This window comes from Lissotriton helveticus, chromosome 1_1, assembly GCF_964261635.1.
Source record: "Lissotriton helveticus chromosome 1_1, aLisHel1.1, whole genome shotgun sequence".
Classification (NCBI taxonomy): Eukaryota; Metazoa; Chordata; class Amphibia; order Caudata; family Salamandridae; genus Lissotriton; species Lissotriton helveticus.
In genome coordinates, this window is record NC_136057.1 from 342,346,035 (window position 1) to 342,370,836 (window position 24,802).

The 24,802-nt window shown below is 52.5% G+C and overlaps 1 protein-coding gene and 1 pseudogene across 1 annotated transcript in view; one reads left to right on the plus strand and one right to left on the minus strand.

Annotated features, from left to right (window-relative positions):
* The first annotated feature begins 2,216 nt into the window (after positions 1-2,216).
* Positions 2,217-24,802, plus strand: part of ZC3HAV1L (ZC3HAV1 like) — a 296,716-nt gene continuing 274,130 nt past the window's right edge. The window contains exon 1 of the mRNA XM_078647361.1: positions 2,217-2,560. Within this exon, the coding sequence (XP_078503487.1) occupies positions 2,217-2,560 (344 nt within the window). The remainder of the gene's footprint in view (positions 2,561-24,802) is intronic.
* LOC144825799 (uncharacterized) lies at positions 12,191-17,237 on the minus strand (annotated as a pseudogene).

Consider the following 24,802-nt stretch of genomic DNA (forward strand, 5'->3'; position numbering starts at 1 on the left):
AACACACTACTCCAATTCACTGGACTCTACTCCATGACATTCCATTCCACTGTACAACACTCCACTCCATGACACTCCTCTCCTCCATGACACTCCACTCTACTCCATGACATTCCACAACACTCAATGACAATCCACTCTGCGTCACTACACTGTACTCCACAACACTCCACTCTATGGTACACTACTCCACTCCACTCTACACCACTCCACTCTACGGCGCTGTACTCCAATTTATGCCCCTCTAGTCTACACCTGTCCACGCTACACCCCTCCACTCTCACCCCCTCTACACCACTCCACACTACTCTACTCCACGACATTCCACTCCATTCTATGGCACTTCACTCTACTCTAGGACACCCCACTCTACTCCACGACGCTCCACTCTACGATACTCCCCTCTATGACACAACACTCCATTCTACGCCACTACACAACCCTCGACTCCACTTTATGCTACTCCACTCTATATCACTCTACTACGCCACTCCACTCTATATCACTCCATACATATACACTAAGGCATTCCACGGCACTCCACTCCACTATGCCACTAACTTTTATTCATGCTGAGCAGCAGCCACGCTGATGTACAACATGGAGAAAACACATTGGCAAAGCCAATAGGTCTTGCGTATGCGAGACCTATTGGCATTGCCAATGCTTGTTCCTCTCTGTAACTTGTGCATTAAAAGCGATGCACACAAGTCTCCCAGATTTCACAGAAAAATCAAACAACAGAATTTTTTTTGCCAACTCATCAAATCCAGCAGCATTTTCTTCTGGCGGTTTCCGTGTTGTTTTCACTTTTCACTTCCTCCCCACTCTTCTCCACTCCACCCTCCCCTGATATTGGTTGCGTTTCTCTCGCTGCTGCCACTAGGGAGGGGCTGAGAGGAGAGACTGTCCCTCCTGGAGCTGGAGAAGAAGAGAACCGGACGCGAAGGCGCAGCTGAGAGAAGTTAAGGCGCAGACCCCTCAATAGCTGAGGGGGTCTGGGGGGGCGCCTTGCAGTGAGCGGAACCTGTAACATTAAGGTAAGGGCGCACGGCACCTGTCGCCCTGGAGTATCCTGTAGCTAGGGACACAAGAAGGAAGGCGGGCGGGGCCACCCTGGGCTGGGGTGATTAGCACACCTGTCTCCACTCTCCAGAAGAGATTGCATTGTTAAATTATTGCCTCTCGAGACCCACGCGTGATAGGCAGGGCGGGGTCTATAGTATGAAGTGACAACAGGCACGTTTGTGTACGAGATTTGACATCAGCGTGGATTTAACACTTATGTTCAGGGTAGTACCTGCAGTTTTAAATAGCGGTCATGCCGCTAGAGAACCGACAGGCGGCACTGCCGCAGCCCTCATCAGGGAAAAGGGTCGGGGACACCATTTTCCAGTCTAGACTTTCATTTAAAAAAGTACGAGTTTCTAGGGATTGTGGTCTTGGTTCTTTTCGACAGAATCACGTGAACGAACACGCCTGATGACAATGATTTGTAAAATGAAAGCCCAGGGATCGGACACTGTCCCCGACGACATGAGTCATCTTTAAATGGTGACCACTTCACACCCTATCATCACAGGGCCTCTCTATCCAGTTTTGAATCTTTGCCATCAGGTGTGTTAGTCTAATGTGTTTAAAGGAGGTAAACCACATCAGCAACACATAGAATGGATTATGAAGTGTCATGAAGCCTTGGACTGGAAACACTGTCCTTGGTAAGATGAGTGAGGGGCTCAAGATGACAGCAGGTGTGACATGAAATGTTGTTCTTACATTAGGGCTTGGATGCTTTCAGAACTAATACTTTCATGCTCAGGCCCCTCTTGGAAGTTCGCTTTTCATTGTAAATTTGTATTTTTTCCTGTACACTCCTCACCCCTGCGTGCTGTGTTGGATTTTGTGTTTGTGTTCCCTTCATTTTTAGTCTTTGTAATGTTCTATTTTGTACCACCTTTCTCTTGTAACTTAACTAGCTCTATTGTACAGCGCTCTGACACCTTCGGGTAATGTCCGCGCTTTATAAAAATGCACTAAATAAATAAAATAAATAAATAAATGCTTAGGGACCTTGGGACTGAACGCTTTAGAAAAGAAACTGGCATTCATGATTCTATTAGTGTTTAGTCTAAACTCTAAAGACTCCGGAAGTGACTAACTTTACCGTTTCAGGTTTGACGGGTTTTTCCAGGACTCCTCGGTTGAAAGTTACCACCATGTCTGACACGGACACAGAACCACCACCGGCTGAGGATGGAAGCATGTCCGATCCAGCCATCTGTGCCTCCCTGACGAAGCAACTGTGCAAGCATGGCGGCTACCTGTTGTTGGAGGACATCCCCAGTCTCGTTGGCCTTACACCAGAACATATTGCCAGCATCCTATGTGAGGAGGAGAAGCGCTTCCCAGAGCCAGAGCCGGGCACGGTGATGGTCCAGTCTGATGTTCGCCTCTGTCCTGAGTACTTGGCGAACAAATGTCAGGCTGCGGACTGTGGGCGTCTTCACCTCTGTCGCTACTTCATCTTGGGACATTGCTTCATTCGTGGTAATAAGCAAGGGTGAGTACAGATTCATGTAATAACTTAATATGGGTGTTTGGTGGGCTCTGCGTAGACATCCTTTCAGGATTTGCTATGTGATGGGGTTTGTAAGGATGTATGTCATTACAACGCATGCTATTACAACGCATGCCTTTACGACGCAAGTTTTACAACGCAAGTCGTTACAACGACTTGCGTTGGGGGGTGCTGGAGGGTGAATAGTTTAATTTACTATTCCAACTCCAGTCCCCGTGGATGGTAGGGAAGGTGTTGGATAGTAAATTAAAACTATTCCCTATCCTAAAGCGCCCCACAGCGCAAGTCGTTGTAATGACTTGCGTTGTAATGGTTGCGTCGTAATGGTAGTGCGTTGTAACAGTTGCGTTGTAAAGGATGTTTCCCGGTTTGTAAGGAAGGAACATCGGCCAAGTGGGAGGATTAGAAAGTGGAGCGAGTAATCTCGTATTTTCCTGCAAAGTGTGATCTGCATTATTCTTTGAAATGAAATCTATGAGGTTACGCTGTCCCCTACGGGCTGCCTGGCCAGTCCAAGACAACCATGGCATGCTTCAGCCAATCTGATTACAGTTGGAAAATCTTGGATTGAGACAGAGGCAGAGAATTTGATGGTCCCAAGAGGAGACACTGATGGCAGATTCGAATATCGACATTGGGGGACCTGATGGATATGTAGGGAGGAAGTAGTGTTGGTTTTATCAGACGAGGGAATTGATAACCTTGGGCTAAGGTGGCAACAGCATAGGTAATTTGTGATCTAGGAGTAGTTTGGTGAAATGTGGAGAGTTCAGGGCATCGCAGCGGGGAGGATATGAGGGCACTATGTATGGGTGAGAGGTTACGAGAAAGAGTGGAGCGACAATAGGAGAATAAAGGCATGAAAGCGTATCAAAGTAGAGGTTGCACTGACTAAAGGAAGAGCCAGGGGTGCTACTGGAGAATTTGCAAAAGGCACCCAGTTGGAGGGTTTGCGTAAGCTAAGTCCCTCGGCTGGACACCCACCGCAAGACTGGGCCATGGAGAGATCCAGGCTGGCACAGTAAAATGTGGGGTGAAACAGAAGAAAGGAACAGATAGGTAATATATTGCTGCCTTTAGTCATTAGAAAGGCATACCTGATTAACTGAAGATGCCCACCCTTTTCCATTTTCTGTACAGACTTGCCTAAAAAGAAAGAATTCCCAGGAGAACCTTTTTAGGTCTCGCTGGCGTTGCAGGGCGAAGCCCTGCCGCCAACGAGACTTATAGCCGCCTTGAGACCTAACAAGGGAGTCACAGCTGTGAACAGCCCGATACAGACCTGGGCACGAGCCGACCCAGGTCTGTGAACGCGCTTCAAGGTTGAGCAGCTTGTGCACGTTTGTTGGACGTCAGGCGCCGCAAGCGCTGCCAGACCAATTATCCCAGCATGAAACTCTACTTCCTCAGGCGCCGCAAGACCAATTATCCCAGCAGGAGTCTCCACTTCCGCCAGCAAGACCAATTATCCCAGCAGGAGTCTCCACCTCCGCCAGCAAGACCAATTATCCCAGCAGGAGTCTCCACCTCTGCCCGCAAGACCAATTATCCCAGCAGGAGTCTCCATCTCAGCCAGCAAGACCAATTATCCCAGCAGGAGTCTTCACTTCCTCAGGCGCTGCAACAATTATCACAGCATGAGACCCACTTATCACAGCATGTCAACAGGCGCCTCAGGCTGCTGGAGCACTCAACTATAATTAATGCACAGTTGAGTGCTCCAGCAGCGTGGGGCGCCTCTCGGCATGCTGTGATAATAGAGCAGGCATATTACTGGCGCCACCACCACCCTTCATTAGTCATAAAGACTGCATAATTAGGGCGGCATGCTCTATTTAAACGTGCAGCACTGAACATTTTAGAAGGCGAATCAGCTACATTCATTGGAGGCACGTCCTATTTGAAGACGCTTGTTTTACTGGGGTAAGTTCTGTGAACTGTTTACTTTGTTTTTCTTTATTATAGTCTAAGTGGCAGGGTTGGCTAAATTTTGCGAGAATTGGAGGCACGACCTATTTGAAGACGCTTGTTTTACTGGGGTGAGTTCTGTGAACTGTTTAGTTTGTTTTTCTTTATTGTAGTCTAAGTGGCAGGGTTGGCTAAATTTTGCGAGAATTGGAGGTACGACCTATTTGAAGACGCTTGTCTTACTGGGGGAATTTCTGTGAACTGTTTAGTTTGTTTACTTTATTATAGTCTAAGTGGCAGGGTTGGCTAAATTTTGCGAGAAAAGGAAAAATATTCAGGAGATGATGGTATGGGGCAAGTGTGGCAAATGTATAATTATGCATACACCATAGAAAAGCAAGTTGCAAAATGTCCGATGTTGGGCGGATGGGTTCATGTGCTGTTGCGAACAACATTCGTTGGCCTGATGTTCTCTTAAAGGTTTTGGGCGTTATTATGCAAGTATATAAATCAATGTGCAGGATGCTAGTAGATGCTAGCTGTCTCTGCCAGGTGCTAGCTGTCTCTGCGCCTGTCAGGTGCTAGCTGTCTCTGCACTTTGAGATGCTCTCTGCTTCTGCATTTGTGAAGGTTTGCTGGAAATTGAGATGTTGCCTGTGCCTTCAGTTGTGAGATCTAGGCTTCGCAGCACTTGTGAGGCGCTCTCTAGGTCTGCACCAGCGAGATGCTGGTTGTCCTTGCACCCCTGAATCTCGGCTTTCAATTGACTTGTGAGAAGAGGGCTGTGTCTGCACCCGTGACATGCTGTGTCTACACCTGTGACTTGCTTTCTCTGCACCCGTAACATGCTAGCTGTGTGTGTGACATGTTGACTGTCCTTGTGAGAAGCTGGCGGCTGTGCTGGTGGTATGCTGGTTGTGCATGTGACATGTTGACTGGTTGCCCTTGCACGGTTGATGTAGTGCTGATATTAAGACTACACCTGCAGTCCTGGCCTGACTGAGGATTTCTGGGGTGCAGGAGTGGAGTGCGCTGTATGTGTGGTTGGGATACGGTACCGGGCAGGAGTGTGTATGGACTGGTGTGATGTTAGTAGCCTATTAAAAAAAATAAGGAGCAATGACTACGTAAGAAATGCCCAGTTTGAAACACATTTTCAGTGCTTAATTTGTGCCGGTGCTGGCAGTTAATTCAGAGGGCCGGGAGTATAAATTCCTTCTTTTGCGGTCAAAAGTTCGGATAAGTGTTTAAAATAAAATAAACATACCTGCGAATATAACTGCTTGAGGGAATTCCTAATATGTCTCCACAGACTGGCTCACCGCTTTCACTGACTGGCCCACCACCGCGTTACTGTTCCGGCATTATGAGTGTGTATTTGTATTCTGTGATTGTCTCGGCCCTCGTCAATTAGTGAATAAACAGAGCAGGGTTTGCGCATCCAATCATCCATGCCCTTGCTTGATGCAGCCTGTCTTTGCCCTCCTATTGGATGATTTCAGATGAGGGCTGGATCATTGCTAAACGTAGGCAAGGTAGGCTGTGAGACCACAGGCAAATGTAACGTAAAGGCATGTGAGGAAAAAGTAAAAACGCAAACTTTTCTTTCGCTTTGCCGCCTACAACTGCCAGACATGTGGTGTTCATGGTTCACAGCACCCCAACTCCTCCTATTAGCATTCTGCTTAGGGCTGTGCCTGCTGGCCTCACACCTTGTATGGCGTCCCATTTATCTAGGCCTAAACAATCTGTAACATATGGAAGAACTGGTGAGTCTCTTCGCATATTCTGCAGTCGGGCACCATTAATTTAGCGTTAAGCCGCTGCCGCACACTTCAATTGCTGAGCTGGGCAAGGGGAACGAACATTGAGCATCAGGATACCAGGCCTGGACTGATTAATGACTTCACCAGTGCCTGGATGACCTGCTGTGACCCGCCATCCTCGAGGTTTGCATGGAGTGGGAGCAGAGGAGACCATGGTTGGCAATACGTTTCCAGTGTGCCTCACAAATCTGAATATCCCACAGTCCAGAGATTCCAGCACTGTTTGAGCAGCAGCAAAGTGTGTGAAAACAGGGCCTGATTGACATACAGACATTACAAGCCATGCAGAGAGCCAATGCCAGGAGGTTAGTAGATTATTTTACATTGGTAATCTAACAGCTCAGGGTAGCTCACATCGCCATATGGCTTAGGGGTTGGTCACTTGGTTGCCAGTAATATAGAGCTCTTAAGAGTCCCATATTCATGTGTGCGTGACGCATTTAGTTCAGAATGTACATGTGCATTCTGGTATTTGTAGGCCAGTTGATTTCTATCAAGAAAACAAGATTACAAGTTTGTGAATGTGGCACAGTGTAACACACACTCTAAGAGGCTGCTGTTTGCTGTACATGTTGGCATTTGTACTGGGTATGGGTATGTGTAGATATACCAGGATGAGCTCTGCGGAAGTGCCGTAAAGAGTGCCAGTGTATATTCACATAACTAATAGGGACATTTAAATTCTACAGTGAAGTGACAGATTAGGGTATGGGTTAGTACAACCCCAATTGACAAATGTAGTTCCCCTATATATATGTGTCCTGTGCTCGTGTAGTCCTACTAACGTTCTGCATGTATGCACCACAGAAACAGGTGTCTTATCTCCTCCTCACCAGTCAAAGATGTGTCAATCACAAGTAACACTGAAGTCAGAACCAGGTAAATCACTCTGTTACGTTGATTACTGTTAAGTTTCCGGTACAGTTTAAGTTTTGTGAAACGAAGGTGCAGGGTTTCAAGGTCTTAGTGTACAATGTTTACTCTCCGTGTGATTTCACATGCTCTGCTGATGGAGCCTTTCAGATTGTGTAAACAGCTTTGCCAGTTTTGTCTGTGTTCGTTTTAAAGACCTTCATTAGTTTTGATGTTCATGGCTTGTTACTTCTGTAGTTACACCTTCTGTGTTATTTAGTCTGCAAGCACTATTTCTTTAGTGAGTTTTGTCTTACTGGAGACACAATGCGCTTTGCAGCAACACTCAGCGCGCCAAGTGCACTTTCGCTTTCCAAGCATCCGGGACAATGGCGGCCGCTTCTTTGGAATGCCATAGGTCTCTCATTTAGGGGAGTTTGAGCTATTGGCATTGTAAATGACAATAGCTTAAACTCTTGCAAATATGACACCTGCTGCTTTACAAATATTTTTTTGTGGGTTGTTTCGACGCACCTCATGCCTCACTTGCACTTAATAGAGGCCACGCACCTTTCTTTAGCTCTGTCTTGTCTAAACAAGGGGCGTGACCTCTATTACGTGCGGCATGTAGCGCTTGTAAACAAACAATATTTGCAATTCAAAATGGCTTGCATTCGCGAGAATTTATGCTATTAGCATTTACATTGCTAATAGTTCAAAGTCTCGTAAATGCGAGACCTGTTGCATTGCAAATGCTTGTTTGACTTTCTCACCCACATACTCAGACAGCCTGGTGATAGCTAGGCGTCCATGGCACCCACAGATAATTAACAAGCATTGGCATAGCCAATAGGTCTCGCCTTTGGGACCTTATACGTGTTTAGTTATCCAGCACAATATCCTTGGTGCAACAACATCAACTGTTGGTCCCAAGGTCCCAAAGGCGAGACCTATTGGCTATGCCAATGCTTGTTGTTTTCAGTAAGGGGGAAGGTGTTGTAATGTTGGTATAATGTCTAATGCTATGTTTAATGCTTATACATTTCGCTGCCCGCAAGCGATGCTTTAGATGTGCATTGTTGTATTCATTTGAATGTGGCTCACGCATGGAGTGTCCACTGGAAGTGGTTTAAATGGCATCAGTCAGTTGCCGTTTGGTCATCTGACTGGGAGAATGCTCTGTGTTGGGGGTGGAGTACTTATTGGAAATAAACACTTCTTCTTCAAGATACTCTGTTATCAATCAATCAATCATGCCATTTGTATAGCGCACTACTCACCCGGGAGGGTCTCAAGGCGCTTGGGGGGAGGGGTATGCTACTGCTCGAACAGCCAGGTCTTGAGTTGTTTCCTGAAGGCGAGATGGTCCTGGGTCAGCCGAAGGTGGATGGGGAGGGAGTTCCAAGTCTTGGCAGCCAGGTAAGAGAAGGATCTTCCTCCGGTGGTGGCTCTTCGGATGCGTGGTACGGCTGCGAGGGCGAGGCTGGTGGACCGTAGCTGGCGGCAGGCCCGGACTGGCCGTTGCAGGCACCGGGCAATCCCCCAGTCGGCCGCATGGGTGGGGGCCGGTTTTGGGCCCCAGGGGGCCGTTTTTGTTACAGGGCCGTTTTTTGCAGCATAGCTGCAAAAACGGCCCTGTAACAAAATCGTCCGAAAACCGGCCCTGGCAAAGAGTGCGGTCGCACCCCCAGGGTAGAGGGGGGGCCGGTTGAGCACTTTGCCAGGGCCGATTTCGGGTCCCAGTCCGGCCCTGGCTGGCGGGTGGGCGTGTAGAAGGTCAGGCGGTCGTTGAGGTACTTGGGGCCCAGGTCGTGGAGAGACTTGTGTGCGTGGGTGAGGAGCCGGAACGTGATCCTCTTGTCGACGGGGAGCCAGTGCAGGTTCCTCAGGTGGCTGGAGATGTGGCTGCGTCGGGGGACATCCAGGATGAGTCGGGCGGAGACGTTCTGGATGCGCTGGAGTATTTTCTGTAGCTTGGCTGTGGTTCCGGCGTAGAGGGCGTTTCCGTAGTCCAGTCGGCTGGTGACGAGTGCCTGGATGACAGTCTTCCTGGTCTCGGTCGGGATCCAGCGGAAGATCTTGCGAAGCATACCCAGGGTGTTGAAGCATGATGAGGAGACGGCGTTGACTTGTCTGGTCATCGAGAGGGAGGGGTCCAGGATGAAGCCCAGGTTGCGTGCGTGGTCGGTTGGCTTGGGTGCGGTACCCAGGGCTAGGGGCCAGCAGGAGTCGTCCCAGGCGGAGGGCGAAGATCCCAGGATGAGGACTTCCGTCTTGTCCGAGTTCAGTTTCAGGCGGCTGTCCTTCATCCACTCGGCGACGTCTTTCATCCCTTCATGTAGGCAGGTTCTGGCGGTGTCGGGGTCTCTGGTGAGGGAGAGGATCAGCTGGGTGTCGTCGGCGTAAGAGATGATGTTGAGGTTGTGCTGGCGTGCGATGGCTGCGGGAGGTTTCATGTAGATGTTGAAGAGGGTGGGGCTGAATGAAGATCCTTGCGGGACGCCGCAGATGACTTCGGTGGCCTCGGAGCGAAACGGGGGGAGGCGGACTCTTTGTGTTCTTCCGGCGAGGAACGAGATGATCCACTCCAGTGCCTTCTCTTGGATACCGATGTTGCTGAGGCGCTGGACTAGGGTGCGGTGGCAGACCGTGTCGAACGCAGTGGAGAGGTCCAGGAGGATGAGGGCCACTGTTTCCCCCTTGTCGAGCCGGGTCCGGATGTCGTCGGTGGCTGCGATGAGGGCGGTCTCGGTGCTGTGGTTGGCTCTGAAGCCGGACTGCGAGGGGTCGAGGGATCCGTTCGTCTCGATGAAGGCGGTCAGCTGTCTGTTGACGATCTTCTCGATGACTTTAGCAGGAAAAGGGAGGAGCGAGATGGGGCGGAAGTTTTTGAGATCGGTGGGGTCCGCTGTAGGTTTCTTCAGGAGGGCGCTGATCTCGGCGTGCCTCCAGCTCTCCGGGAAGGTGGCGGTGTTGAAGGAGGCGTTGATGATGTTCCGGAGTTGGAGTGCGATGGTGGAGTCGGCCTTGTTGAAGACGTGGTGTGGGCAGGGGTCGGTCAGTGATCCGGAGTGGATGGTGTTCATCGTGCGGGCTGTGTCTTCGGTGGTCACCGTGGTCCAGGTGCGAAGGGTGGCGGTGGGGGGCATTGGTTCGACGGTTGGGTGCGTGGGTGGGGCGCCGAAGCTGTTGTGGATGTCGGCGATCTTGCGGTGGAAGAACGAGGCGAGGGAGTCGCAGAGGTCTTGTGACGGAGTGATGTCGATGGTGCCGGTGCTGGGGTTGGAGAACTCCTTGACGATAGTGAAGAGCTCTTTGCTGTCGTGGGCGTTGTCCAGTCGTTCCTTCAGGGATTTCTTCTTGGTGGTGCGGATGAGCTGGTGGTGCTTGCGGGTAGCGTGTTTGAGGGCGGTCATGTTGTCGGTGGTCCGGTCGAGGAGCCAGGCTTTCTCGAGGGTGCGGCAGGTCTTCTTGGAGTCCTTGAGGTCGTCGGTGAACCAGGATGCCTTCTTGCTTCTGGGTCTGCTGGGAGGGTTCTTTAGTGGCGCGAGGTCGTCGGCGCAGGCGGTAAGCCACTGTGTGAGGTTGCGGGCTGATTCGTTGGGGTCCGTTGTGTTGGCGGGTGGGCTCTGGCTGAGGGAGGTGGTGAGCTGGTCTGCGGTGATCTTGCTCCAATTCCTGTGAGGTACCTGTTGCGGGTGGTGGTGGGTCGTGGATCTTTTGAAGCTGAAGTGGACGCAGCTGTGGTCGGTCCAGTGGAGTCCGGTGGCGTGGCTGAAGGTGATGTACTTGCTGGAAGAGAAGACAGGATCAAGCGTGTGGCCGGCGTAGTGGGTGGTGGTGTTGACCAGTTGCTTGAGTCCGAGGTTGGCGAGGTTTCCCAGCAGGGCGGTGGTGTTGCGGTCCTTGTTGTTCTCCAGGTGGAAGTTAAGGTCCCCGAGGAGGATGTAGTCAGTGGAGGGGAGGGCGTGCGGGCTGATGAAGTCTGTGATGTCTTCGCTGAATTGTGTGCGTGGTCCCGGGGGTCTGTAGACGAGGGTGCCTCTGAGGGTCGTCTTAGGGTCGGTGTGAATCTGGAAGTGGAGATGTTCGGCTGCGGCGAAGGAGTCGTTGGCGTCGGTCGTGATGCGGATGGTGTTCCTGTGGACGATGGCGATGCCACCTCCGGTCTGGTTGATGCGGTCCCTCCTGATGATCTTGTACCCGTCCGGGATGGCGATGGCGATGTCGGGTGCAGAGGAGGCGTTCATCCAGGTTTCCGTGAGGAAGGCGATGTCCGGTGATGTAGCGTCGAGGAGGTTCCAGAGTTCCACGGCGTGTCTGTGGACGGAGCGGGTGTTGATCAGGATGCACTTGAGGTGGTTGCTGCTGGTGTTTGTCTTGGCGGGTGCGGGGCAGGTTCGGAGGCAGGTGAACTTGCAGGTGCAGCAGGTGAAGGGTCCGTAGGTGCGTCTCGGGGTGGCTCGGCAGCAGGCGTGGGTCCGGCCGGCATTGAGTGCGTTGAGAGTGGCGTCGTCGTAGGTCAGTCGGGTCGTCTTGCCTCGGCGGGGAGGGCCAGGGGTCCTGGCGCTGGGCGCGGGCCAGGCGCGGACGGGCGCAGACGGGCTTACCTTTGGCGCACCTTTGGCGCTCAATCGGCGCTCCTGCTGCGCGCGTCCGCTGCGCGGTCGCTCTGGGGGCGTCATAAGTAAGGAGCCGGGAGGGAGGAGCAGCTGGGTGGCGGGAGCGGGGCGGCGAATGGAATCACAGGGGGGCGGGGCCGCAGGGAGGCAGCGGCGGGAAATTCCAAGAAGCAGCGGGCAGCGGGAAATTCCCAGGAGCAGCAGGAAATTCCCAGGAGCAGCGGGCAGCGAGCGAAGGAATCTGCAGGCAGGTGGCGTCAAAGGCAGGCAGGAGCGGCAGCAGTGAGTGGGGCGACCAAGCCCTGTGGAGGGCTGAGCGATCACCTCATCTCATTTCAATGGTTCTCTATTTCTGTCTGTGGATACTCAATTTAGGAACATTTACCAATGCCCCTTGAATTATGCTACTGTTTGTACAGCCTCAATCTAGGGGCGATTGGTTCAGTTTCCAGAATTCTGTACCTTAGATGGGTTTCTCTCCCAATAAGAATCTTACTTGCATCCTGATCATGACGCGTAGCCTCATCTCGAGTTCTCTTGATACCATTCCCTGCATTTTGGTCTCTGTGATCCATCTTGTGCTGTGGCTGCTTGTCACTACTCTCCACTTCTCGCTCTTCCAATGAGGTCTAATCCAGTGGAGGCTTGGTAATCTGTGCATGGTGCCCTTCTAGCAGACCTCCTTTTAGGTGGAAATTGGCCCTAATCTCCCCACTCTGCTCTTTGCAAGTTGTATTGAGATATTGAACACTGTTCTTTCCCCCTGAAACCTGATCTTTCTGAGGCGTCTCTCCAGACGAGCCTTTGATACACATCACCACATCCTTCTTGTGAGGACTACTAGTGGCTACTGCAGCAGATACCTTGTGACATTTCTCATGTAGGTCAATACTTCTACGGTCATCTTCGGCTTCAGCTGACAAGTCAATCTCGTAACCTGCTTACTGGGTTATAAGATTGTGCGATTCAAGGCTACACTGGGCAGCTTTTAAATGTCCTACGTTATCGAGCTTTCTGACTCTTGGAGGGTTGGGTTCAGGGAAGTCAAGAGATGTCGAATCAATGCCTTTAGCCACGTCAACCTCTGGCGAATTACTGGCATTATCACTAGATGGATTCACCCTATGCTCCTTTTTGCGATCCTCGAGAGAACCTTCAGTGGCAACCTGTCTCCCTAGGTCACTGTCAACAATACATTTATCATTATGGTTGCTTATGGGAGCAGGGATGGTATCTCGGTTGGCGTTTTCTACAACTTCGCTAATCTCCAATCCGGCAGGTTGGTTACTTGCATTGAGAACTAGGGCACCCTCAGTAGACGACACCTTTGTACTGCTCAAAGGAGGAGCAAAACCACCCTGAATGGCCCCTGTGCTGTCGCCCTGCGTAGAAAGCCCATCTTGTTCCAATGGCCTATCTGGTTTGTTCTCTAAGTGTGCTGCTGTCCTCTTGAAAGTCTCTTTCCCCTCTTGCCTACCCTTCCACGCTGTCCTCCTCTTCTTCTTGGTCCCAGGCGGTAGTGTTAAGTCCTCTGGTGTCACGGCATAGGATACAGTTCGGGTACACCGGGGTGGGAATGACAATGCGGGCTCGCAGTTGGTATTCGCTCTTGCGGCCTCGAAGTCTCTTGAGATAGCGGCTATTCATGGCCTGCCAGGTGTGTCTGGTGAGCTGCAAACGGCCCATCTCCTTCCATATACCGATAGGAGCATGGTTACGAAGTCACATGAGCATGGCCAAGTCTTCGGCGTGGGTGATGGAGCTGCGGCTGTTGGAGTGGCCCGGGACTAGCTCGTGAGAGCAGCATTGTCCGGTGGTGAGCACCTCAGGGACCAAACGGAAGGCGTCAGGGTCTAGAAGTCCTCGGCCCCCACGCACTCCACCACGAAGCGAGCGGAGATGTAGACGTATTGCCCGGCCTTGAAGCCTTCCCCAGGCGGTGCCAGGAGCAGTGCCCACGGCTGCCGCATGATCCGGCACAACAACCCTCCCCCCGTGCTCGATGAGTGGGGACAGTAGCCGGTTCCAGGGCCCCGGTAGCACGTAAAAATGCATAGGGCTACAATCCTCCTGGAGAAATAGGGTGCTGGAATGAGTGAGAGGTGCAGCGAATAACTCTTCAAACTCTTTCAACGCCTCTGATGAGGGAGACTGCCTAGTAACTGGCCGGCCAGGCGGGCGGGTGGGCGCGCGCGCGCTGCATGTCCCCGATTCAAACACAACCGTTAACGCTTGCGCTATGACTGAGCCACTACTGTAACTACTGCAGCAGTTAATGGGAGATTAACAGAGCCTCTACCTGAGGAACAGAAGTGTTCCATCTCAGAATAAAACTCGATTCCCTTAAAAAATACTAAAAAAATGAAGATAGTCACTACTCTAACTAGAACAGGAGATGATTTGGAGAGCTACAAAGTACTACTACCTGTAGAACAGAAGTGTCCCATCTCAGGCATTCTCAGGAATAAAAACATCCTCAATGTCCTTAAAAACAGAAAAATCTCAAATTAAGTGGAAATTGAATTAAAAACAACCCGAAAACAAGCCGAACCCCTCAACGATGACAACCAGTCTTAACGAGGGCATATTATTTTTTTGGCTTTAGTTTGACCGTTTATGTGGGCCGTACTTTTGTGTGGATTTGCCATACACCGAAAGTCATGCATTGGTGAAAAGGACATGTGCTTGCAAACAGTAAGAAATGGGCCTGCTGCCTTGGCAGGTGTAGAGTCTTGGAGCCTTTCAAAACACCACTACTAGCTAGGAGGGATTATATATTTACTCTTCATCCCTCCAAGATGTCTTCTCATACTCAATCAATCAATCAATCAAGACATTTATAGAGCGCACTACTCACCCGTAGGGTCTCAAGGCGCTGGGAGGGGGGGGGGGTGCCGTTACTGCTCGAACAGCCAGGTCTTGAGCTTCTTCCTGAAGGAGAGGTGGTCTTGGGTCAGGCGCAGGTCGGTCGGGAGGGAGTTCCAGGTCTTGGCGGCCAGGTAGGAGAAGGACCTTCCTCCTGTTGTCGCTCTTCGGATGCGGGGGACGGCGGCGAGGGCGTGGCTGGTTGATCTGAGGTGGCGCTTGGGAGCGTAGAAGTTGATTCGGTTGTTGAGGTAGCTCGGGCCTTGGTCGTGTAGGGCTTTGTGTGCGTGGGTGAGGAGACGGAAGGTGATTCTTTTGTTGACGGGGAGCCAGTGCAGGTCTCTCAGATGTCCGGAGATGTGGCTGTTTCGTGGGATGTCGAGGATGAGTCTGGCTGAGGCGTTCTGGATCCGCTGGAGTCTCTTCTGGAGCTTGGCGGAGGTTCCGGCGTAGAGGGCGTTGCCGTAGTCCAGTCGGCTGGTGACGAGGGCCTGGGTGACAGTCTTCCTGGTTTCGGTGGGGATCCACCAGAAGATCTTCCGTAGCATGCGCAGGATGTTGAAGCATGACGAGGAGACGGCGTTGACTTGCCTGGTCATGGAGAGGGAGGAGTCCAGGATGAAGCCCAGGTTGCGTGCGTGGTCCGTCGGTTTGGGTGCGGTGCCCAGGGCGGGGGGCCACCAAGAGTCGTCCCAGGCGGAGGGCGAGGAGCCCAGGATGAGGACCTCCGTCTTGTCTGAGTTCAGTTTCAGGCGGCTGGTCATCATCCACTCGGCTACGTCTCTCATCCCTTCGTGCAGGTTGGCTCTGGCGGCGGCGGGGTCGTTGGTCAGGGAGAGGATCAGCTGGGTGTCGCCGGCGTAGGAGATTATGTTGAGGTTGTGTTGGCGTGCGATGGCCGCGAGGGGGCTCATGTAGACGTTGAAGAGGGTGGGACTCAACGAGGATCCTTGAGGGACGCCGCAGATGACTTCGGTGGCCTCTGACTTGTACGGTGGTAGGCGGACTCTCTGTGTTCTTCCGTCGAGGAAGGAGGTGATCCATTCCAGTGCCTTCTCCTGGATTCCGATGTTGCCGAGGCGCTGCACTAGGGTGCGGTGGCAGACAGTGTCGAATGCCGCGGAGAGGTCCAGGAGGATGAGGGCCGCTGTTTCTCCGTTGTCCATCAGGGTGCGGATGTCATCGGTGGCAGCGATGAGGGCGGTCTCGGTGCTGTGGTTGGCTCGGAAGCCAGACTGTGAGGGGTCGAGGGATCCATTCGTCTCGAGGAAGGCGGCCAGCTGTTTGTTGACGGTCTTTTCGATGACTTTGGCCGGGAACGGGAGGAGCGAGATGGGGCGGTAATTCTTGAGTTCGGTGGGGTCCGCTGTAGGTTTCTTGAGTAGAGCACTGAGTTCTGCGTGCTGCCTCCTGACCTATCCCGTACCTAATCGGATTTCAGTGTTTGAGTACTTTATCTGTCTGCTACCCTACAGCCTGCTCCTGGAAGTAGACATTCGACCCCGAGAATCAGCCTGGAGAGGGTGAGGGGGTGTTTGGGAAGCGTTATGGTAGTTTGGGAGGACTTTCATTTTCTATCTAATATGTTCTTGTGTGCATTTTTATGGCACGTTTCTCTGAAACTTTGTGTGTTTCTTTCTCGTGTCCGACACAAACACTTCTTTCAACGACTCATTTCTTTTTATTCCATTGTCAGCAGAACATGTTGTTGTGGCTTTGAGTTTTTTGACTGCATCTAAGGAACGAACAGAGTGTATGTTTATACTACAGTTTAAGATTTTTTTTGTAAGAGTTTTATATAGCGCTGGCTAGACCCAAAGGTATCAGAGCGCTTTACATGAGAATCAAACATGTTACAGAAAAAGATTGACAAATTACACAATACATCAAAAAAATAGGCAATACATTAGGAGAGGAGAGAGAAAAGTAGTGGAGGGGGCAGGGGAGGTGAGAAAGGGAGGATAAGGGAAGAGAGAACAAGGAGAGACTAAAGGAAGTCTGTCTAAAGACCGACTGGGTAGGCCAAGGAGGGAATCCACGGCCCATCTCCCCTATAGCTAAACCAGGTAGCTCCATCGGGCATCATACAAAATAGTTCAGTCTCAGTACATTGAGAGAGGAGAGACATAAATAGAGGGAGGATGCAGGAAGAGACGACTGGAGAGACGAAAGGAAGTCTGTCTAAAGACCGACCGGGTAGGTGAAGTCCAAGGAGGGAATCCCCGGCCTGTCTCCCCTATAGCTAAACCAGGTAGACCTAAAAACGGCATCGCTTGGGAGAATTACTTAGGACAGTCTCTCAAAGGAAATTTGCTCAGGGGACACAATGATAGATTGTGCAGAGACATTTTGATTATTGGAATTTAGTACATTTTGATTACATACATTTATTTAACAAATATGCCTAAAAGTTTGCTCTTTTCGGTAACAACAAAGGGTGTGCAGTTCCTGAAGAAACGAAGAAAAAGAACAAAAACAAAAATAGGTCTGTTCTTCAAACCTGAGGACCCAGATAGTGGCATTTGAATGCTCAGGAGCAAAAGCCCTCACCTGCCCAGATGGAAGCATTGCTTCATCATAGGGCATTGCTCCTCATCAGACCAGCGCTGCAGTGCCCGACGGGCACTCAGTCAGTCAAAGAAAGGTTTATTTTGACCATTAGCCTTTAAACAAAATAAGACATACAAACATAATCACTTTTTGTAAATACATTCTCTTAAATATAAAAATCCATCAAATAAAAACCAATTAAAACCTAAGCGCCTTGGGGGCGTGGCCTAGCGGGCAAAGATGGTGGACGCAGCTTGTAAGAGCTCCCACCGGCCCTGTATTAATCCGTGCATTTATCCTTGCTCCCGGACCTACCTGGCAGCTCTCCAACTCAGCGCTGGTGGCGGATGGTGCGAGGCGTCCTCCGGTGCGACAGGCGGAGTTCCCTGGTCCTCCGGAGCTGCCGACGGCGGTGGCTGCGCCCTGAGGCCTGGTCCGGCGTGCGGAGCCGGGACCTCGATTTTGGTGGTGCCCAGGCCGCAAATCCTGGTGTTGGTCCCCGGCCCTGGCTACTGGAGCGGATGATGTGAGGCGTCCTCCGGGGTGACGAGTGGAGCTCCCTGGTCCCCTGGCGCTGACGGCGGAGGTGACATTGATTTGAGGCCTGGCCCGGCGTGCGGAGCCGGGGCCTCGATTTTGGTAGAGTCCGGGCGGGAGGCTCTGGTGCTGGTCCTCGGCCCCGCCTGCTGGCGCCGCCCCGACTTCTTTACCGGACGCCGGAGCTGAGGGCGGTGGTCCCGCTGTGCCCCTCCGCTCCTTGAGTGGTGGCTCGGCTATTCCAGACGCCGGAGGACAGTGTTGGCTGGTGCTGCGGCCTTGAAACCGGGCCCTCAATTTTCGTGCCCTCTGGTGGTGGGTGGTGCTGCCCGGAGCCAACGTGGACTGTGGAGTGGACGGCCTCGCCTGCGGTGTTGGTAGCGCTACTGGTACTTGCGCTGGTCATCTTGCCGCCTGTCCGGGCTGGAGGCTCCTGCTGAGTGACCCTGGCTAGGGTGCTACTTCGTCCTTTGTGAGTCCCCCTGGCCCCGGTGTGTGTGGGTGAGAGGTACGGCGACGGCCAGCGACCGAGGACATTGGGGCTGCGGTGAGTTGGACCCCTGCAGTGCGCGACCTGCCCTGAGGCCTGTGGACACACCTTGGAACGGCGGCCCGATTACGGCCTGCATTATGACCAGGGGTGGAGGAGGCAGCGGACCTGCCAAACAAGGGCCCATCGACAAGTTCACGGGGCCGAATGGAGGTGCTGGCGCATCGGGGGGGGGGGCCAGAGCGCGGGACCGGACAATGCGGCGCTTATGGCGGCTATCACCCAGTTCAGAGACATGCTTGACGCCAAGATAGGTGCGGTGGGGGCAGATGTGACCTTGTTGCGCCAGGACCTGCGCAACGCAGTGACCCGCATCACAGAAGCGGAATCTAGGCTTTCAACAGTGGAAGACGATGTGGGGTCCCTGAAACAGAAGGTGGCCGCGATGGAGAAAATTCAGAGGGGCTTGGCGCTTCGAGTGGAGGATGCCGAAGGTCGGGCGCGTAGGAATAACCTTCGCTTCGTGGGTTTTCCCGAGGGCTGCGAGAAGGGGGATATGGAAGGTTTCATGTCCCAGTGGCTGGAGTCGTGGTTACCCCCAGACGCGCTTTCGAGGTGCTTCGTAATAGAGCACGCCCATAGAGCCTTGACGCAGAAACCGCCCACGGGCGAGCGACCCAGACCGGTGATCGCACGGATCTTGAATTTCCACGACAGGGACACCATACTGCGGGAGGCGAGGGCGAAGGACACGGTCATGTTTGACAGTCAGAAAATCATGATCTTCCCGGATTATACGAAGATGGTACAGCAGCAACGACACTCCTTCGTGGCGGCCAAGGCGAAGCTGCGCAGCCTGAAGCTCCAGTACTCGCTACTTTATCCAGCCCGCCTTCGAGTGATTTTCCAATCGACATTTTTCCAAACACATTTTTTTGATACCCCGGAGGATGTCTTTAAGTGGACAGATGAGACGGTGAGGGTTCGGCCGCATGCTCAACCGGGCCTGAACCCGGGCTCCTCCAGGAGCTCCTCTCCGGAGCGGGCGACCCAGCGCATCAGGGGGAAAAGACACAGGAGTTCTAGATCGCGGCAGCGCTCCCCTTCTCACGCTGGGGCAGGAGATGGAACACCGGCAGACTCGGACCAATCGAATAAGGACAATTGAACATCGTTTGAAAGTAAGGTGACTTATGGCTGTGGTAGCTCTTGGCAGTGTGTGGCTGATGAGTAAGTCCTGCTGCCCAACCAATCCGGGACGAGATGCCTTGACACTATCTGCGTTACATGTTGGGGAGAACATGGGGCTGCGGGGTGGGGTTCGGGGTGCTATCTGATCGGGGCTACATCCCTCTATTATAGGCGGGTGTTAGTGAGGGGGGGGGGTTCCTGTAGGTTGAGTGGGTAGTTGGGATCCATTGGTATGGTAGGCTTTGGGCGCTCTGTTTTTGGCCCGAGGTCGCCCATGCCGCGACAGATACTTCTGTGTTCTAGGAGGTATAGGGGGGCGGGGTGGAGGTTGGGGGACGGGGTGTTCAGGGGGTTGTTATTTAGGGGTGTGGGTGGGGGGGGTTCGGTTTGTGGTGCACGTGATTTTCATGCTGAACTAGAGCTGGTGTTGTATGTACGGGCCTGCTGCTGGGTCCTCTTGCTTTCTTTTCCCTGGGATTATGGTTGATGCATTGCCTACAGGGCCCCGTTGTATGTCTATGCGCATATTGAGCTGGAACGTCCGGGGCTTGCTGGATAAAATTAAAAGGGGAGCTGTTCTGAGGGGGGCTAAGCGGGAGGGGGCGGATGTCCTGCTCTTACAGGAGACGCATATGATGGGCACGAAGGCACCCTGCCTGCAAAGATTTGGCTACCACCAGGTTTTCCACGCCGGCTTTTCGAGGGGTTCTAGAGGGGTTGCCATCTTGATTCATAGACGACTTGCTTATGTACATGAGAAACTTTGGCTTGATCCCCAGGGCAGATACATTGTTGTGCAGGGTAGGGTGGGTACGGAACCAGTCGTCTTTGGGAGTGTCTATGCCCCTCCCCCTCTGCAGTGGGCTCTAGCTGAAAGGCTGTTTGCGGTATGGGCAGAGGTCCCGGAGTCCCTTGCTGTGATTGGTGGGGATTGGAATGATGTGCTGGATGTGACTATGGACCGTCTTCGGCCGCGGGGTCCGCCTGTGGTGGCTGCCCCCTCTCGGTTGCGTGCGATGGTGGATGGACTGGGCTGGGTCGATACGTGGCGACATCTGCATGCGGCGACCAGAGAAAATACGTATGTTTCTGCAGTGCATGGCTCGTTTTCACGGCTGGATTGTGTGTTTGTGCCGAGTGGGTGCCTGAGCCGAGTGCGGGGGGCGGCCATCCTGCCTCGAGGGTTGTCTGACCACTCTCCAGTGACTGTAGATGTTGACCTGTGCGGGCGGAAGCAGCCGTTCCGGTGGCGAATGTCCTCGTGGCATCTTCAGCAGGCTGATTACGTCCGGCATATACGGGGAGCGATAGCCCATTATTGGCAGGAAAACCTTGTCGGGGACACGGATGTGTCATTGGCCTGGGAAGCTATGAAGCCCACACTTCGGGGGGTGGACATAGCGTGGTGCGCGGCGGCTCGCCGACGACATAGGGAGGCCATAGTGGCAGCGGCGGCGCGGGTGGAGACCCTCGAGAGGCAGTGTAAGGAGGAGGGAGGTGGAGATGCTGTGCGGTCGCTCTTGCAGGCGCAACAGACTCATGCATATGTGCTGCTTGATGAGGCTCGCCAGGCATGGCTCGCCACCCGCAGTAGAATTTACCAGTGGGGGGACAAGTCGTGCACTATGCTTCATCGACTGTGTCAGAATACCGTGCAGCCGATTACGCTGCCTGGACTTGCTGATGAGACTGGAGCTACAATAACGGACCCAGCTGAACTGGCGGCCAGTTTCGCGCGATACTACGCAGCACTTTATGCGCCGCAGGACTGCCTTCCGGCCGAAGCGGTGGATAAGTTTATCGCGGACCTGCCCCCGAGGGTGGTCTCCGACGAGGCGCGGGCGATCTTGGATCTCCCTATCACGGGGGAGGAGGTGGGGGACGCGCTGGCGCAACTCAACACGGGAAAGGCGCCCGGACCGAGTGGTTTCCCGTGCGAATTTTACAAGAAGTTCCAGCTCCAACTGGGGGCTCACTATAAGGCGGCACTAGAGGCTGCGCGTGAGTCGGGTCGGTTGCCCGCTGATTGGCGACATGCCGAGGTGGTGGTGTTCCAGAAACCGGGTAGGCCACCCGCTAGGCACGACTCGTATCGCCCCATATCGTTGCTTAACATAGAAGCTAAATTACTGGCAAAAGTGCTGGCGAACCGGCTTCTCCCCTACGTAGCGGATCTGGTTCATCCGGACCAGGCGGGCTTTATGCCGCACAGGGCGACACGACACAATGTCAGACGGGCTCAGACGGCCATCGATGCGATGGGGGCCACGGGTGAGCGAGCGGCCCTGTTGCTGGCGGATATAGATAGGGCGTTCGACTCCGTGAGCTGGGCTTATTTGTTTGCACTCCTGCCCCGCCTTAACTTGGGCCCAGTTTTCATCTCATATGTTCGGTTGCTCTACACCGACATCACGGCAGCCGTGCGGGTCTCGGGTGCCGTCTCTGTGCGGTTTCCAATCGGGCGGGGGACCCGTCAGGGTTGCCCGCTCTCCCCATACCTCTGTGTTGGGTGATGGAGCGCGCGCGGGCCACTGGGCGTCGGCCCTGAAAGTGGCGGTTGGAGGCCTACTGTATCTGGGTGTCTTCTTATCGGAATCCGCGTCGATCTCCTGGGAGCGGAATGTGGTGCCGGTCTGGGATAAAGTCCAGTCGGACCTTAAAACATGGGCGCGAATGCCCCTTACTATTTTTGGCAGGTCGGCAATATTTAAGATGGTTGCGCTCCCGCGCCTCTTGTACCAGTTACAGAATCACCCGCACCCGATTGCACCCCAGTGGTTTCGGCAGGTTAATTCTGCTTTGGGACGATTCCTGTGGGCTGGGGGTGCTGCCAGGGTGGCACTGCGTACATGTTTCCTGTCCACTTACTGTGGTGGGCTTGCGACGTCAGACGTGTTGTCCTACTACCAAGCCTCCCACCTACTGGTCCTCAACGAATGGTGGTATGGAAGTAGAGGGGACCCGGCATACGCGCTGGAACACCAACTGATGAGAGGCCACACTCTGCACACGATTCTCTATTCGGCCGGACTGCGGCGGCGGTTACCCCGGGCCACACAGGTGGTGTTTACGATATGGCGCCAGGTGTTGCGCCGTATGGGTTGGTGGGGCAGACTGACGGCTGAGACCCCATTGTGGCATAATGGGCAGCTTCCAGCATTGGCCACGTTATCCGGGTTTGAAGGTTGGGACTCCATTGGGATCTCATCGCTAGGCCACGTCGTATCCGGCACGGCACTTAAATCTTTTCAAGAGCTTAGTGTTGAGTATCATATGCCTAATACCCAATTCTTCAAATATCTTCAGCTCCGCCATGCACTTGGGCCTAGCTTGGTGGGCCTGGAGTCGCTGCCGGAGTTCAGCCCTCTGGAGGCTAAAGTCTTTATGGGTGATCTGGGCGATAAGAAAGTGTCCCGCATATACCAAACGTTGGTGACTCACTGCTCCTCTTCCCTCCTTAAACTGCGGGAGGCCTGGGAGCGAGACATTGGCCCGATGGATGAGGATGATTGGAGGGAGGCTCTAGAGTCCCCGCGGGGTGCTGCTATTGCGGTGCGCTTGCGCCTAATACAGTTCAAATATCTACACAGGGCCTATTATACACGAGAGCGATTGTGGAAGGCGAGCATGATTGGGTCTCCGGAGTGCCTGCGTTGTGGCGCTGAAATGGGCACGCTACTACATACTGTGTGGTCCTGTGGTGGTTTGTCCCGGTTCTGGGGGGGCGTATGGAGCTGTCTGTCAGAGGTGCTGGGATGGGACCTTCCCCGGACTCCTCGCTTGGCCCTGCTCCATGTCCTAGAGGGTGTTGGGGGAAACATATACAAGTGTCATCTGTTGCTGTTGGGCCTTGTCATTGCCAAACGAGACCTGGCGCAGGCGTGGAAGAGTGAGCGGGCCCCCCCGTTGAGTGCTTGGAAGGCGGGAATTGATTACTGCATGGGCTTGGAACGCCCGGTATTTGAAGCAAGAGGGTGTCCCCGCAAACATTTCAAGATATGGAAAAGGTGCGCGGAATATAGGGGTTTGTTACTCGATCCCCCGGTGGAACCAGATGACGGAGAAACAGATTCAGTGGACGGGCTGTGGGCCTGAGGGGACACTGGCTCTTTTACCAGATTTGACCGACTATTGGTGTCTAGAAATGAACACGTGCACGGGGTTAGGGAGGGATAAGGGGCTCGTTTGGGTGTGTTGGGTGGCGGGAGGTTGGGTGGGGTTGTTTCTGATTGGGCCTGCATCTTGATTCTGTATACTTAACACTGTGGCAGGACTGTGGAGGTCCGCGGTTTTTGCTTCCCGATCTATAAAATCAATAAAATTTTGTTGTGAAAAACCTAAGCGCCTTAAAATATACCAGACTTTTGCATCATCACCATGACCTTATTATGAAAATACTACTCATTATCATAAATTACCTGAAACACCAGGCTTTATGTACACATAAAAGACTTTTTAACAGCCATCATAAACCTCCCAATAACACATGCTATATCCAGAAAATGCATGTCAGTTTCTACAGCTAGTGTACGATTTCTAATACCATATTTTGAAAATATTGGGCGTAGATTCAATTTCCACTGGTTCGGAACTTTTAAACATTCCATTAAAATGTGCGAAATATTGGATTTTGTGCTCAGATCATATGTACAATTCTCCCCATAATCAATCATTGCCATTTTTATCTCATCATTGATATAACAGGGGTTAATTCCAATCCTTATCCTTAGCAATTCGCTTCTAAGCCAGTGGTTTCGTAATACATTGACGAACGGGAATTCATTCTGCTAAGAGTTAAGCATAACTTAGACTGACTTTTCCCCCCTCAGGATACTGCCGATCATATTCTCGGGACATTCCCTTACCTAATGTCCTAAGATCACTCTTTGAGACCTCTATTTGAAAATTCTGAGGACAAAGCTTAACCTTCATATCCTACAAACAGTTTCCCGGCCTTTTACTGACACGTTTGGCCCATTTCGGTTCACCCTGCTGGTTCTCATTTATACAGCACAGGGAAACCTTTTGCTCCTTCCCTGCACTCAGACATTGCCAGAGTCTTATTAATGCCACTTTGGCCAGTATGCTCCATGATATCATGCTTATCTCCATTCTTTCAGCATAAATCTTAGAAGACATGGGTAGAGAAATAAGCTTTTTACACATTTCCCCTTCTCTGCATCACCCCCACTTTTGCCACTAATACATTGCATCTCAGCTCCATATTGAAATGGTAGGGGTATCATAGCTACATAGGCTTTTAAGACATGCCTTTGTGACATCTCAGCATAGTCCCTGTTAAAGTTTTTCAGGCTACTTACAGAAGCAAGAGCCCTTATTTTCTGGCATTCCATATGGGCATTCCATTTCAGGGACTTCTCAA